Below are 17,680 nucleotides of genomic sequence, written 5' to 3' on the forward strand. Positions count from 1 at the left end.
GCAGGTTGTCAGCCACTATTGTGACAAGCTGTACAGCCTACATGATTATTCAGGATTCTAGGAAGGAATATATATAATAGATTTGCTCTTTGTTCATGGTGGTACTACAGAATCTGCTGGAAGTGCATGTATTTTGGTTGTGTGTTTTACTCTGTAAGTTCGAAAAATGTTTGGTAATGATACCTTAAATTTCAAAGCTACTCAAAGCAATTTTAATATTCAAGACCCCCGAGTCTCAGAACTGATAGAAACTATAGAGAAAATACTGTGGGTTTAGACTTACTGGTGGGAAATAAGAATTCCAGGTTGCTGTATCATCACTGCTCATACTTATGGTAACATTGCAGTTGTCTATCTGGGATGCGCTCAGCCCATGTGAGATCTCAGTATCCCTTAATTCTTCATTTTGTTGTCTCTTCATGCTAGCCAGCATCTGTAGTTCAGATGAACTCAGTCTATTTGACTGGTAGTTGTTACAGTCATACTCCTGTGAAATAAAATGGAAAAGTCAACTATATAGACAGGATCATGGAACAGATACCTTGGAGAATCTCTTGGGGAATCTTCAAGAAGCTACAATACTAAAAGAGAAACAAAATGTTTACTAGAAAAGATTAGTTAACAGATTTCTGTTCAGCTATGAAGATCAATCATATTTACACATAATTACAGGAAGGAAGAAGAACACAAACACTGTTATGGAATGCAGTTTGAATCCAGGGTGTTTGGTGAAGTTGCTGTTACACTGCAATTAAAAACAGAAGATAAAAGCAGGCTTTCAGAAGTTCAAAAATCCAGCAGCTAAAATTGCTTTGCTTAAGCATTAAATGCAAATCTTGATACTATGATAACTACGTGATTGGGTTTATTTTATAAACACCATCAACATAACATTTAGTTATTTGTCAAGCACAGCATAAAATTTCTCTGGAAAGCTACATGTGTCAGCACTAAATTTTACAAGTTATTTTGGTAACTTGCTAGCATATACATTTTAAAATAAACATAAGTTATTTTCATTTTTCTTTATACTCATAGGTTGAATTGTTAATGTAACTCTAGTTGTTATATCAAACTTGATCCACAGGCCAAAAGCTAAAAACATGTATCAACTATTTTGCAGTTTGTACATATACCTCACACGAAACCTCACAATAAGGCTGTTTAAGTTCACCCAACCTGCTGTGGCATCATCTTTGTTCAAAGAACTACTTCTTAAAGAAAAACTTCCCTTTTTTTAAAGGGTCCGCATAGATTGCTGTTTCACAAAGGAATAGGTCTAATACTTCAGGACCAAAACTAGAGGCCTCAATGGAATTGCAAAGCATTTCTGCTTGAAAAGTGAATCCAAGTAGTGACCAGGACTTCAGAGGATTTAAATCACTAGAATATGTCCAGTTAGCTGCAAGACACTATGTAACACTATCCCAAAGAGGGACAGTGCTTTGATTCTAGTGAAGAGAAAGGGGCTTTTAGACCAGGACTTTATCAGGTACCTGGCAGAAGGGGCAATCTCACAGTCTGTTTTGCTGTGGGGAGGTACAGGGTGACTGAAGACCTGAAGAACACACACAAGTCAGCACTACTAGGGGTATGTACATTGCTAGCTTTTCCTGCTATGAAATGCAGTGTGTAATGTTTCAGCATGTCTTCTGGGGGTATAAAAGTCACCTTACCACCAGAAGACACTACACACTGGAATTATTACTACAACCTCCTCTGCTTTCTTCCTATGTATACAAGACACATACCTAAGTCTTCTATGTTGATTATAATAATGAATTGGTCACACTCGAGACATAGGAAAACTTGAACTGCAGCTTTATCTTAGTAAGAGAAATAGTACAGCAACATTCAATACCTTCAGGTTATGACACCACACAAAGACAACATTTGCTTTTAAAAGCACTCATGAATATATGCAAGTGATTAATAAAATATTATATAGGTTCAATCATTCAGCTCCACAGAGGTATGATGTATACAGCCCACAAAAGAGGTTCTACATTGGACATTGATTTCCTTATTTTAAGGAAATCATGCCAAAAGATACATATATATTCTAGATTTTCATGTATATTGCTTAGTATTTCACATGCAAAGTGCTCACTTTCACTAGAAAGAATACATGACATCACTGCTGAAAAAGGAGGTTATTTTCAGTGACACACAGTACATTGTTTTGGGGAGTTCCATATACCTTAATAAAACTGTATTTTCTGATACAGTTTTTTCCCCTTTCCTGACAGCTTTTTTTGTCCCTGGGATCAGAGCAAAGCCAGATAATGAAGGATACTACATTACTTATTTCCTCTCCAGAAGTTTAACTGGGGATATGCTCATAGATTCATTCACAGTGCTGAACTCCAAGCATAGGATGTGTCATCTAATGCACACTGGAAGGGAATTTTGGATCAAGGACAGGTGGAGAAACTCTTCCTTTTTAACAATACATGTAATGGCATCACGCAATGAACAGAACCTTGATTTCAGCTCAAGCTCTAGAATATTTTACTACGTATTTGCAAAAATAGTTTTAGAATAAAAACCATGTAGTATATTTTTATTTCCTCATGGCTGCCATAAAAGAAATCAACAGTTATTATCTCAATAGTATGTAAAATAATACTTCCTATTTTAATTCTAGTTAAGAAATTAAATACCATTCAGTAAAGATTGCTGCCCAACATTAAGTTTTTGGCAGTAGAACTCTATCATATATTTCTGACATTTCATTCTGACTACCATGATACTAGATTTCACTTAAAGCCATCTATTGCAAGTAACCAGTCAAAAAGAAAATTAGCACTGAAATAAAGTGAACCACCTTTGATGGGAAATGCATCTGCAACCTGACAATCAGGAGGCAAATATATCACCCTAAACCAGGATTTATGACTGAAGGGTGCTCACATGGAAACATGTGCATATGCAAGTATGCAAATCTTTTTGAAAAAGACAATTCTAAAGCTTATTGGAAACATTTTTGTTTTTTTTTAACTACGTATCTCAAACCCTTAAGTCAAATGCCTTTGCAAAGGTTTTTCCTATGGAATCACCTCAAGCACTCAGAGGCTACTTTTTGGCACAGATAAATGTAGTCTGCCATTTTGTAAAAGGTATAAGAAGATGACAGAAGCTGTTAGCGCAGCTGACACCCCTTTTTTACCTCTGGCTTTTGAGGTCCAAGCTTCATTCCTGAATAGTGTGATTATTACTATAATTTTATTCCTAAAATAATACATGATGTTTTCTCTAGACCCCTTACTGAACGTAAGTTATAAGCTCAGTTACTGTTGGTTATTTGTTCACTTCATACGAAACTTGCCGTGTCACATCTGGAATGTCTGCTTTGCTCTGATGTATTAGTATTCCACCAGATCTACAACTGCTATAACTTTTATTGATCTTACTGAAGATGCAGATTTCCTGTTAATTTTCCTATATAGAAGCCTTCTGCATTTATTCGATTATTATAAGAGAAACTTTGGCTTATCTTTCTTACCTCATATACGAAGCAATTGGCATGCAGTCATTAAAATGACAGCATGAACCAGTACTATGCAGAACATAAGCACTAAGCATAAAGGACATTTTTCTCATTCTTTTTTTAATAAAGGCAAAACACTGCCCAACACTGCTTGTCTTTTCCTTTACATCTATAAAGAAAGATGCATAGATTTTTGGAATGTTTATGAAACAACTAAAAACATTTGTTGTTCCTTTTCCCCAGCTTATTTCAAATTGTCATTCTGTTTTCCTTTCTTGTAATGGTCTCATTCTAGAAATACCATACTCAGAAAGGAGAATAGATGTCATGACAATTTTCTGTGTTAATATAACTCCTGTACAATAAACTCCTGGTAATAAAGGAGAAATAATTTGGACTATTTATTCTGTAGCTTCAGATGACTACTACAAAAAAGCCTCTTCACAAATTTTATATTACCTTAGCCAATTTTCAAAGAAAGAATTTGAAAATTGAATTTGAGATTAAGTTCTCTTTGTAATTTAGGAGAAACTTTTATGTAAGAAGTAATTTTGCAATACTTGTAAATTTGTCTAAAATTAATATTTCATTTAGTAATTAAAAGCTTATCTTGTCTTTTTGCATATCCTCCCCTCATGATAAAGTACTTTTATTAAGCACTTAAAACTTTTGCTAGATTGACAAAACCTGTTTAAAGGATTTTTTTCATATATAATGACATTTGTATTCTTGTAGGCTCACATGATTTATTCAGAATTGTTTGAATGTAGTTATACGTGCGGAAAACTTTAATTACCAGCTATCTACATGCTTGCATTATTACCCAGAGGGCTGTACTTCTTTCTTAATTAAAAATATTTGAACTTAATAATAGAGAACTCTATTAAAACATGAATAAAACATTGCAAGCAACCCGGTCCTTAAAGTGTATTAAGTAGTTAGCAAATCGATTGCAGGAAGAGTTGGTTAAGCATTTCTTTTCTTTACCAGTCCTCCATATGAGCAGCTTAGAAGACACTACTTCTCTGTAAACTCTCACTCTAATACCTTTTCATACGAAACTATCGTTTCATACACAATTCTTAAAACAATGAACAGTGTTTCAAAATGGAAATAAAATAATTACATGTTCATAGCCAACAAAAAAACGCCAGTGTTGTCTCACTGTAGTTATTATTATATGTCAGCACTTCTTCTCTTGACACTTGTGGGGACCTACAAGACTAGTTTCTTCCTGCAAAACTGCTCCAGCAGATACAAGAAAAGCTTTACATATGTCTGTGGTCAGAAAAAGGCCACATTCAAATAGCTTATTATATTAATTTTAAAATTATTGGAAATATTCTTAATAAAAATAAATTAAAAATATATCTGACTTTATTATTTATTCTGACTTATTCTGTGCTAGGTGAACGTACTTTCTAATATAAAGAACCACTGTTTAAAAGGCAGTCAGTGGCACTCAATTTTGGCTTCAAATTTTGACTGTGGCCTAGTACAAAAAGAAGTATCAAAGAACTCCAAGGAAAAGCTTCTGGATGGGAAAATTTTATTACTTGATCAAACCAAGTATGAGAACTATATCTGCCAGATACTTTCATCTTATATTTTGTAGCAATAAAACAAAGTCTGTAACTCCTGAGTTTCTATACATTGAAAATAGGCTTTGTCCTTGCAAAAAATACTTACAAGCAACAAATTACATTTACAGCTACAGGTGCACTATGGTAATAACCCTACTGTCTAATTTAGTAATCAATTATTTATCGAGCAGAGGAAAAATGATAACTCTTTCCCTTCATCTTTTAAAAACAAATTATATTTTACAACTTTTTTGTGATATCTAACACTTTAAAAACTTAATTGCAATCCACCTAGGTAGTCTATATTTAGTTATGTTCTACAGGACAAAGTTGATCACTGCATTAAACACTGATAACATCTGGTGATCACCAGCCACTGATATTTTTCATCACCATAAGGTCTCAGCACTGCTTCTGATTTTCACCTGCATTATTGTATTTCATTCCCCTTGCTTCCCCCTGGTTTCCTTCCTAAAGGAAACCAGTCTCCACACCCTTCATGGAAAAGGATGTTCTGTTTTTTTCAGGAAAAGTGCAAGGCCTTTACACAATCCAATAAGCTGCTTGCAGAATACAAGAAGAGATTTCTAGAACCCTCAATCAGAGACTATATCACAGGATTGTGAGACACATAAAACCCAATCCCTACACCAGTACTAGAAGAGATTCATTTCACAAAAAAGCACTGAAGCATCAGTGGCATGGCAGTATGTACATTTCCCTACCAAAGGTACACAGAAAACCTGAACATTTTTCCTAGACACTATTCTTTAATCTGATGCCCAATTTGGATTGCTCTTCCTAGCCCAATGCCCAGATTTCTATATCCACAATTAGCTGTAGCGTGGCCCATCCTCAGCAGCCATAGCAGCCAAAAGTAGGTAGGTAGAACCATTCTGCACAATGACGCTGCCCCAGCAGTAGCAGCCTTGTCCCATGGAAGTAGTCATTCCTGCCTCCCCCTTCACAGATGCCGTCAAATCAGATAACTAAAATTAACTGCATCAACAAGCAACAGAATTGCTACAGACTAAAATTCCCATAGCAGAATGACAGCACATCCCCCTGACTGGAATTGTGACTGCAGTATCCTATAGCAGACGAGACAAGCTACAAGGACAGAAAACACAATAATGATGGAAGACGTCCATTTCCTTCATGCAAATGAAGTATATGTCATGTTGCAAGACATTACAGTGGGTAAATTTTTCCAAAGAATACATAATTGCTTCATAGAGCCACAAAAAAGAGAAGCGTCTGTTCTTTTGGTCCCCAGCAGTGAACAATACCTGGTTCAAGATACTACTATCCAAAAACTACTCTTACATTAATGATCATGCAGTAGCTAGATTCAACATCCTTGGGTAAAAATGACAAAAATAATTTGCAAAACAGCAATCCTGGGACTAAATACCATAAAACTCCTTGACCTGTAGAAAAGAATTGTGTGGGAATATGATATACAGTCATCAAATAGTAACTGGCACAGGTAATAATAATAATAACAACAACAACAACTATTATTCATTGTTTCTTATAACAAACACAAGAATGAGAAAGCACCAGGAATGAGACAGTGCATTCAAAACAAATAAAAGGAGATATGTATTTTTTCCCACAAATAGCAGCTCAACTCTGAAATTCACTGTCACAAGGCAAAGGCCATATAGATACAAAAAGCAACTACACCTTTCACTGAAGAAGTTGGTAAGCTATGGACTGCTGGAAGGAAGCCTGCAAGACACGCTGGCAAGGTATTGCTAGATGCTTGCTCTGTCCTTGCACTGTTTTTTTTCTCTAGACATCTGCAACTGACCGCTGCTGGACAGAAGATGATGGATATGTAAGTCTTTGGTCTCATAGGGTATTAGTCTGAAAGAAGATCTCTGAAGCCTGAGGAAGATGTTTGGCCTGTTCTGCTCTCACATGCTCAGGAATAAATCTAATCCACTCATAACACAAGTAGAGAAGAGGTCACATGTTAAAAGATATGGATCTGCAGTAATTCTAAGGCCAAATCAGTTCTATCCAAAAACATGGAACAGTAACATACTGTCACATTCATGATTTACAGAATACACTTGATTCTTAAGCTCTAGTTCCTGATTCAAAGCACGATTCAAAGCACATCATTATAAGCTGAAAAGACAAGCATTAACTATTAGGAAACATGTAAGAACATAATTAGCTTCAGACAAACTTTTCCTTGAATTACTGTGTTTCCACAAGGAGAATCCAAGCAGAAAAAACTAGGAATAAAAAAACACTTCAGTGAATGTAACAATTCCTTTAGTAGCTCAGCAGTTTAGCCTATGACACAGCCTTACTGCTGACCCTCAATCACATAATTTATTACTTTTCAGGGCTGTTGTACTATGAAGTACCTAGATTAATGCTCTTTCTTTGGTTGCTCATTAGTTATCAATTCAAAGTCTGTCAATTTTCCTTTGTAATCTTTCAGCCCAAAGCTACTTTCTAATTCACATATTTCCAAAATGTGAGTTGCTCAATAACACCTCTTTTTATCCATAAACCTCTGTGATTTCTGTTTTATTTGGAGAACTATTTTGTGTGCCACAAAAAACTATGAAATCAACTTTCAAGAGACTGAGCTCTGTAAATACTGTTATGATGAAACCAGAATGTATCTGGATGAAAGACGTATTTCTCACTTCATGCAAATGGGTATATCTAATATAGCTTCTCTATACAATCTAAGAATTTAATTTCAAAGTAAAAATCACTTACACAAATCTGTGTTGTTCGACATGAATCTTCTCTTGAGATTTTCTTCAGAGACTTTCTACTGATGGATCTTTTTAATTGACTAGAAACTCCTTCATATCTTTCACTTTTTTCAGATCCATTTGCAATTACTTTAAAGAATTCAGATTTACTTCCAGTTGGAGAAACAGAAATGGTAGGCTTTAAGCTTCTCTGACAGTTTGCAGAATCTATTTCTCTCACAGTGGAACTCTGTGGTTTTGATAAGAATGTCTCTTCGAGGTTATGTTTGCTGTGTTCCTTATTCTTCCAGTCTTCATTTCTCTCTGACATCCTCTTTAATGGGATCTCTTTAAAAACTGCTGGATCAGATGTTCCTTGCCTGCTGTGGCTGATCTCAAGGTTCTCAGTACTCTGGATGAAATCATCGTTGTCATCCTAAATTTAGGAAACAAAACAAGAGCGATTCCCTTTCATCATCATACAATACAGTTGTACATAACCTTAAAATTTCAAAATGACTTTTAAATTTCTGCTGCCTAATTCTAAATTTGTAAGGACCCTGAAAACCAGCTGCTCTTCCTGGCAACTACATTGAGTATACCATAAACATATTCTTACACCTCAAGCAGTAGCAAAAAGTAGAAAGTAGAAAGAGGAGGAGAGGGAGACAAGATTACATTTTTTAAAATGTGGGCCCAAATTTAGAATGCTGGTAACCTCCCAAACCTGTGTTACATGATAATCATCGTTTCAATAAAATTTATTACAACTTTAAACCAAAAGTGAGCAAAAACTCCATGACAATGATGTCTTTCCATTGGATTATTAATATTCCATATTTTCATATCACATCTTCAACTTAAATGTAGAAGAAATAACTCCTGCTGAGATCACTTTGCTCACCTTTGGTAATATAGTTGGATATCATATTCAGTACCATTTGAATATCATTTAAGAATTCTGGAGGCTAGTCTTTTAACCCTATAGTCATGCTTCTAACAATGTCTCTGCAGAATATCCCATGAATCAACTGTACGATGTTCACTCATATCCCATCTCAACAACAAACAGCAAGTCTGAACACATGGAAAGAAAAATAATGGGGAAGAACATCTAGTGTTTGCCTCAATGTTCTTATTCTCAAGGAAGAAAGGATGAGAGAGGCCTCATCTTCATCTCATTGTGCTGGTCCTCTGCCCTATGCTACCACACTGGATGTAAGGCAGTATATATTGCAAGATTCAGTAAGACACTGAAATATCGTCTTCAAAATGCCTCTCAGAGCCAAGGAGCAGTCCTACTGCAAATGAAAGTGATGCAAGTTTGTTACTGACTTCAGTGAGTCCGGGACAAGACTACACAGAATGAAATGCACATTCAAGAAAATAATCCCCTAATTTTATTAATGACACACGTTTTGAAAGTTTCTAGTTTTATTCCCTCACTTACTCATTTCCTTGAAACACAAATCTGTATTTCTCTCTTTTTCAATGTATTTTTATTTGCCATAAGTTATCTTAAAATCTGTGCTGGAAACCCATATGAAGTTAGGTTAACTTAAGATGGAAGATCACTAAAGAAAACATTGTATTTTTTCCCCACAGATTAGAGATAAATGGATCTTTGATTTACCTGAAGCTTAAATCCCTCCCACCTTTCCATGTCTCTTCAGCCATACATATTTAGGTTCTAGAATAATTCGTTAAATATTAAATCATGAAATGGTGCCAGAAACATCAATGAAGTTTGCTTGATTAACTATAGTGCAGCATATGTAAACTGAAGATGAGAACGATTTTCCTGAGGAATGAGCACTTCCACTGATGTATTGTATCCCTTGAAAGAACACGCAGATGGGCAGTTCTGGATTGCTCTTGCAGGGTTGTAATTTTAACATCATTCTAACGACTTTAGAGAGCCACCTACCCGGAGCAGATGGGATATAGTCCCTTTGTAGGCTGAGCTTTAATACTGAGGTATCAGAGTGAAATGATCTATTAGCCTTTGTAAGGGAACATTATCTTATTTAATCTTATTCTTTTACTCTTTGAATCATAAAAGGAGAGAAAAATTCTCAATTTCTTCATTGAAGGCTTCATCAATGAACTTGCCTGTTACACTTGAAACAGCACTTTTGACAGCACTATATGACATGTGGTCACACCTGCCACAGTCACACAAGTCTTCCAGTCAGCAAGAGTTCTTGGTTTTGCTCTGCATCTGACAGAATCTGTAAATGCTGCCATGACAAGTTTAATTATACAAAGTCTCTGACAGAAATTTGAGCTGAAAGCATGGACATTCATATAATTACAAAATAAGTCACTTGATGGTGAATGGTTCCAAGAAAAGAAATTTTTACCCTTTACTGATTGACTCTGACAATTGAGTAACAGCATTGAACTATTTCAGTGACTAATTAGTAACCACTAAAGGGAATTTATAAACACTTGCTGTTTTCAGTTTGCAGGCTGAAACATTTCCTCCTCAAAAGACAGAAGTTACCTAAACCGTATAATTCTAGCACAGTTACTGTGCATATCTTATGGCTCTCAGTATATGCAACATAAAGAGAGTCAATGTTCACTTATTTGAAATTTATCCTGATGAACAACCTGTCTCTTATATTTTACAATTAAGTAAATACTTTTTGTAGATAATACTGATTTTTCCACAGATTTAATAAAAAAGTACATAATTCTCCTTTGCAGCTCCACTAAATTCAAATGTAGACTAGGATGAAACTGGGATTTAGCCCCTTTAACTGTAGTTTTTAGTTCATGATGCAGTGACATAAAAAACCCAAGGAAAACTTTTGGAACTTTTTACCAGTCAGATATTTAAACTACAAAGATATGCAAAATCTTTTTTTTTTTTTTTTAATTAAAACTAAGTTTTACTTATATTTTCCAGGGGAAAGCAATTTATGCTCACAGGCAATTATTTAAATTGTAGGTTGAGATATCTATCTTATTTGACATAGTTCATGAGTGTATACATATCCATGTGTGTTATACACAAAGATAATGTATTTGAATTTCAAAGAAAGCTGTAATACAATGATCATGAGAAACAATAGTGTGAAAACCAGTAACAATGTAGCTTATTTCAGCATGCAAGATTAACATATATATTTAAAAGGCACTGCAAGATTCAGCAGAACTTAGTCAAATAAATATTTTGTCATGTAAGTGGAATAAACTGGGAAATGTTATGGTTGGGCTAAAGAATTTTGGTAATTTTGCAAAGATACCTTAAACTGTGCTAAAATAGATACTATTAAGTCAGCAGTCATATGTTCAGCTATCATGGCTTTTCCAGGATCCTCTTTCCTATATTTTCAGTGCTTGAAATAAAACTGTTTTCTAGTTTATTTCAGTAATGCAAAGTAGATCAATCTGAATATTAAATGTGTATCCAGACTATCAGCATAAAGCTGACTTCAGGAAGCAAACCAGAATGTTATCTGTACAAGGAAGAGGATGAATATGGGCAAAATATGACTTCTAAGTAATTTGTTGGTTCAGTGACTTCTTTCACATGAAAGGCAGGCTTAACTATGAATTACTAATGTAGTAGTTAGACTGAGGAAAAAAACCTCTTGATAATTTGTTAGCACACTGAAGATTTGTTTAATGTAATTATCTTCTAGCTTTGTAAGTTTAATGCATTTCCAGCTGCAGTGCTGATACTATTTAATGCAGTTTGTATCCAAGTTAACGAATGAAATAAAGGCTGTTCCCTAGCACACCTCTGGCATATAGTCAAAGTAAGTTTTTAATTTATATAATACCTTAAATCTTCTTAAAGAACATAGGGATCTTCTATCAGTCTCTCTTGCGTCAACGCTCTAGAATGGCCATTAATGTTGTGCCCCAATGTTCTTGTGCTGTAAAAGCAGGAGTACTTGGCTACTGCTTTCTCTTTGTGTGCTTAGCGCTGGATCTCTGGGGTAGCGTGGAAGGTTAGCTATCTTCTTCAATAAGTGCTTAAGCACCAGCAAAGTTTAATGATTAATTTAGTTTTTTTGATTAATTTATATAAATGTGTCTAACTTCATAGTTCATCAGTTAAGTACACCATATGCACTGCGTTTTGAAAGACACTCACTTTCACTCACTTACATAGCATGGCCGTTACTGTTCGGTAGCTTTTCAGAAATTTTTGTTTGCCATTTTTACACTGCTTTGGAGACATATCTTTACAAAAGGACTTAATACCCGCCCGCCCCACCCCAAATGCAATCAAATTGGAAACTATTGAAACTGAGTAAATCATTGTGCTGCAAAGCTTCCCACGAGGAGCTGATGGAGGTCTTGATGAAACTGTGAAAATCTCTTTATTACTCACTTGCTGATCACCTGTTTCATTGCTGTGATGTTCAACAGAGGCATTGTGTGATGAGGTTAAATTAAGGCAGGCTGAATCTTCAGTAGCTACCAGCTGCTCACTCCTATTCAACTGTATACTCTCAGTGAAACTTTCTGGAAACACCCATTCATCTGAAACATACAATGTTTATTTTAATGCCAAATATGTAAATTGTATCTTACCCTGAATCACACACTTTTTCTCTGGAAGTTGTACAGCAAAATAAGTTGTTCTAATACAGAAACATTCTGCTTATCAGATGTATACAGCTGGAACAGTGATGAGGATGCAACAAAAAAGATCAGGCTGCCTTCTAAGTGAGGCAAGGTTAATCAAAACATTTCCAGATCACAGCTCAAAAAATCCACAAGCTATGATATATGACATGCAAGCCTGCAATTTGCAAATCTGAAACTATTTAGCTGTTAAGATTTGAAACTGTTCAACTGAATTTCATTCTAGGAAAACATAATTTTATTAAATTTGGCTATTGATCTTTTTCTATAGACATTTTTTGTGGCTGACATTTAAAAAAAATAATCACCCATAGTTGGTGGAAAGTTCATAATATTACAATCTGCTCCTCCTTTATTGCTGAAATTCTACACTTTCTATCATGTCCAGAACTTATGGTTTAAATCTCTATGTCAAACTACAGCTCTGATGAAAAATAGTGTGATATGAAAAATGCATGAAGATATCTGTTTCACCAAGTTTCCCTGAATACAGGCAGTACTAATCTGCCAATTTTAAAACAAACAATAAACTCCAGAAATGGATTTAAAGATTGAGTGCACCAGATAAACATGAAAAGGCCATTTTTATACTCTCATTGTTAACTTATATTTTACTGTTTGGAATGATGGTATAGAAAAAAATGTCAATTTGATTGATTAAACCCAATCTCAAATAGCACCTGAGAAAAGGAGAATTGCTCAAGTATGCAATACTCCCTTATCTTCATTAAAGCTAGTGTGCTGTGGATTATTCACTAGATCTTGAAACTTTCTGGCTCCATAAAACGAAGTTACCACCAATCGTATTAAAAAAGGCTCAATAAAAAAATACCGAAAATGTAATAATAAAGTAGAACTGCAATAATAAAATGCTTGCTGTCATGGAAGACAGTAAGTTTACGATGGTATTCTACTCTTTTTAGTTTTGTTAGAGATAATTATCACTTCAGGCAGATTCACCAGCTTTGTGGGGAAAAAAGTCTGAACAACCATAAATGAAGGCAAAAGAAAGAAGAATGAGAACTCCAGGAGAAACAGCTGTCTTCTTACTGGGTTGCTGTGATTTTTTCCAGTTTACTGAAGATAGGTAGTAAAGCTACCAAACTGTAGTTAATATCCTAAACAGTAGTTTGTCTAGAAACTAGTGAAAAGCAGGGACTTAACACATCTTGTACATTCATAGCTTGCACCTACTTGTTCCAGAGGAGATTATTTTTCAGTCTCTACAGGAAAACCATCTATAGTCAGAAGCCCCAAGGCTTTTCAGGTAAACCCTTTTGATATTAGATAATCATGCTGGTTTAAAACAATCTAGTAGATCATTGTCTATTGGACATAAAAAAGTCTATTCTGTAAATATATAGAAATCTCACCTTGCTTTTAACTAATAAAAGACTTGCAAGATGAACATGTATGTAATACCATTTATTTTACAAATATTTTGGACTAGTTTTTTCAAGAGCCTCAAGAAAAGAGTGAGACTATTCAAAACTTTTAAGAACCACCCTTCATTCGTGTAAACACAATGACCTTTTGTTCTGATCAGTAACTACACGTTTTTCAAAGGAGGATACTACAGCAGAATTCTCCTGTCTTTGATCACTCAAGACTGTGTCACACTCCTCTGATAACATACTTTTCTTAGGCAACTGGAATTACCTGTGAAAGGCTGTATGCGAATAAAACAACTGAAACCATAAGAAAACCCACTAATCTTCTGTCTGCACGTCTCCAGTATTAATCATGTGCTCACATTTAATATTTTTTATGCTTTCACTATATCTTAATATCTATATAATCTGCATTTTTGAAGTAATCATTTCCCCTATAAAAATGAAACAAAAGAGGGATCTTCTAACTTTTCACATGAAGCCGAACACAATATTAGGATGCTTGAGAACAAAGACTCAGGAACTTTTTCCCCCCATCTGGTTTTGCGACCTAACATGATTAACAAATTATCTTGCACTAAATCAGTATTTTAAAGCACCCAATCATTTGTCCAATAGGAATATGGCCCATCAAGCCTGAAATTGTTTTGAATGACTTTGACCCTGGAGATGCTGCCACATCTGCAACTCCAGAAAGTGCTATGCAGAAATGTCACAAAAATGTTAGTTCCCTAAACTTCAATTCTCTTTATATAGAGATCTTTCCCCCAGCTATTCTGGATGAAGTCTGAAATGCTCTTAACTTCTTTCCTAAGGCAATGATATTAAAATTTTCAACTTGCTGCATTTTTCAAAACAAAAAATATCTTCAAAACTTACCTAGCTAAGAAAAATTTGGGGTATGTTGCAGTTTTTCCTATCTCAGCACTCCGCTGTCTTCTGACCAGTCTGACACCCACCCTTCCACAGTTTAATTTAGACACATTTTACTAGGTTTCAATGGCAGTGGCTTGACTAGGACCAAAATGTATAACGTATACTTCTTTAGTGTTCAGACGGCCTTTTACCCTGTCATGAAATTAGATTTGATATGTATTATGCTGTCTTTGAAATTTTCAAATATGCACTAATAGATCAGACCACTGTAATGAGCCCTCTATGGTATGGTTACACATTTAGTGTTCAACCTACTTCATGAGAATCTGCTAATTTTTATGCACAAAGGACTGTGAATGAGTAGAAAGGAGTGGCTTAATTTTTATTATGGCCTACTGACTTAATAACAACCAACTTCCCTAACTGCAGTCTCACCTGTTCTATTCTCGTTCTAGAATGACTTCTAACGCAGTTGTTGCCATTTGATTTGCAGAGGTCATTACAGATAAAATCTTATAGTGAATTCTGATGCAAAAAAGGTGTTAAACCGCTTGGGTTTGTGATTTTAAGTCAATTTTGAATTAAGTATCAAAATATAGAAACCTTAAGTAACAGTTTTTGTCAAGTGCTTAGAGAAGAAGAGGCAGTTGGAAGCTTAAACTCCTGACTCCTACTCCTGGCTCTGACACAGACATCCAAAAACTTCTTACACATCACTTTACTCACCATGGTGAGTAAAGTAATGTCTTTACCCAGATCAAAACTACTTTGGAAATACAAAGCACTACTTTAAAAGATTTAGTGTCTGTATAGTATTTAGCCTGAATATTTTGCTTTTTTAGGCTAACCTTATCTGTAAAGAACAACATTATATTTCAGAGATGTTGAAGACACGTACTTGGGTTAGTAGTAAGTTAAGTGCAAATATTAGTTTGTATGGCACAGTACTTATTCTTAATGACATATGCAGGGGGAAGACAGAAAAATATGTAAGACTTTAAGACGACATTTTACGCTGGCTACAGAGTTCAGCAACTTCTGTAACCTGTAGTCAATGTAGCATTTTGTTAATAGTCTACAAGTGAAAGATATGGGGTGTTTTGGACCAAACCAAATCCTGTTATCTCTCCACCACAAACCATACTGGAATTTATTTTTAACTCTGCATTTCCATGTCAATTGTAATGAACAATTTGGAGTATCTTCTTGGCAAAATATGCAAATTACTATGTAATCACAACATTGCAGCAAACAAGATAAATGCAAGAATGATCACCTAAACATCTAATTAGTTCTTCTACACAGTCAGACTTATGCTAAAGCTTCTAATTACAGCCTAACATTTTAATGAAGGTTTCCGCATTGCATAAATAAGATTGACAAACTATAAACAATGCTCACTCATTTTATTTTTTCCCTTGCTTAAAAACAATTTACCTTTGTAAAGGTACTGCACACCTCCTACAGAAGACATGCTGATTTGAGCTCTATAATAAAGCTAAAAGATATAAATAGCAGTGACTAACCTCTAAGGTAATAAGAATGATGACCTATGAAAGCTCCCCTCCCCTCATGAAATTTAATTTAGTATTTACTAAAGCTAATGGCAGAACAAGCGTAGTGCTGTCCCAAGATCACCATAGGATATGGTTGCACAGGCCTCAACAATACTAAACGCTTGGTGATAAGAAGAGTAGTGTATGATAGATTCTTGTTGATACAACTTGTTTTGACCACAGCATCACAGAATCACAGAATCAAACAGGTTGGAAGAGACCTCTGGGATCATCGAGTCCAACCGTTGCCCTGACACCACCCTGTCAACTAGACCATGGCACTAAGTGCCATGTCCAGTCTTTTCTCAAACACATCCAGAGATGGTGACTCCACCACCTCCCTGGGCAGCCCATTCCAATGTCTAATAACCCTTTCTGAAAAGAAATTCTTCCTAATGTCCAACCTGAACCTCCCCTGGAAAAGCTTGAGGCTGTGTCCTCTTGTCCTATCGCTAGTTGCCCGGGAGAAGAGGCCGACTCCCACTTCACTACAACCTCCCTTCAGGTAGTTGTAGACTGCAATAAGGTCACCTTGGAGCCTCCTCTTCTCCAGGCTAAACAACCCCAGCTCCCTCAGCCGTTCCTCGTAGGTCAGACCCTCCAGAAACCATGTAAGCTTGCACTTGCTTGGGGAATGTAGTTGTGTGCCAATGACTTGTCACAGTTGTATGTACATTAATACTTTGTCAGAAGTGTCAGGACTATGCTTTTGGCTCAGTCATCACCACTGAACCAGGCTCGTGGTTGTTCACTATGGGGCAAGATCAGTTGTTGGGTTTCCTGACTAGAAGATCGACCCTGAGGTTTATGGGTTTAACATCCTGACTGTGTGCATGAACTGCAGCTACAACACAAGTTATCACAGAAATCACAATTTCTTTGCTTTTATTAGAAAGGTATTTTTTTTTAAAGGTGAACGCAAATGTGGAACAAGTAAGAAATGGGTAGAAGCATTTTTGTTCTCTTACCTGATAACGTCAGTGTACACTTCACTTTCTTTTGTAAATAATTTGTACAGTATTTATGCAGATGTATATGTTGAATGGTGTAATTTTATTTAAAATTATTAGGCTCCTCATTTTTTTGTTAGATGTTTCTGCTTTTGAATTCCTCCCCCTTTTCTGTGAACTTTTCCTCAGAGAATGCTTATCATTCTCTGAGGTCAAGTTTATCCTACTTTGGAAGAAGTTCAGAACAGAGCATAGAAGAGGACTTTCCTTGATGAATAGGTTCCCTACAGGAAGCTCTTCAACACAGATTAATCCAATACTACAGGATAAAGAAATCATCAAGTCACCTACATATAGTTAGACAACTTCATGTATTGAAAAGAAACTGAAATCTGCAAACTGAGCTACCAGTGCAAAGCAATCAAAATATAAAAAAAAAAAGTTTGGAGAATTGTAATTTGTAAGCTCACGTGGGTGACTTTGCCTGTACACCCAATTAA

At 35.5% G+C, this 17,680-nt stretch overlaps 1 protein-coding gene across 1 annotated transcript in view; it reads right to left on the minus strand.

The window, feature by feature from the left end:
- The window catches only part of CFAP20DC (CFAP20 domain containing), a 73,331-nt gene that overhangs the window by 26,506 nt on the left and 29,145 nt on the right, over positions 1–17,680 (minus strand). Inside the window, exons 11-15 of the mRNA XM_068409502.1 lie at positions 12,014–12,302; positions 11,708–11,732; positions 9,616–9,636; positions 7,822–8,235; positions 284–487 (exon numbers count right to left, since the gene is read on the minus strand). Of these exons, the coding sequence (XP_068265603.1) occupies positions 284–487; positions 7,822–8,235; positions 9,616–9,636; positions 11,708–11,732; positions 12,014–12,302 (953 nt within the window). The remainder of the gene's footprint in view (positions 1–283; positions 488–7,821; positions 8,236–9,615; positions 9,637–11,707; positions 11,733–12,013; positions 12,303–17,680) is intronic.

This window comes from Nyctibius grandis, chromosome 10 (genome assembly GCF_013368605.1).
Source record: "Nyctibius grandis isolate bNycGra1 chromosome 10, bNycGra1.pri, whole genome shotgun sequence".
Taxonomy (NCBI): Eukaryota; Metazoa; Chordata; class Aves; order Nyctibiiformes; family Nyctibiidae; genus Nyctibius; species Nyctibius grandis.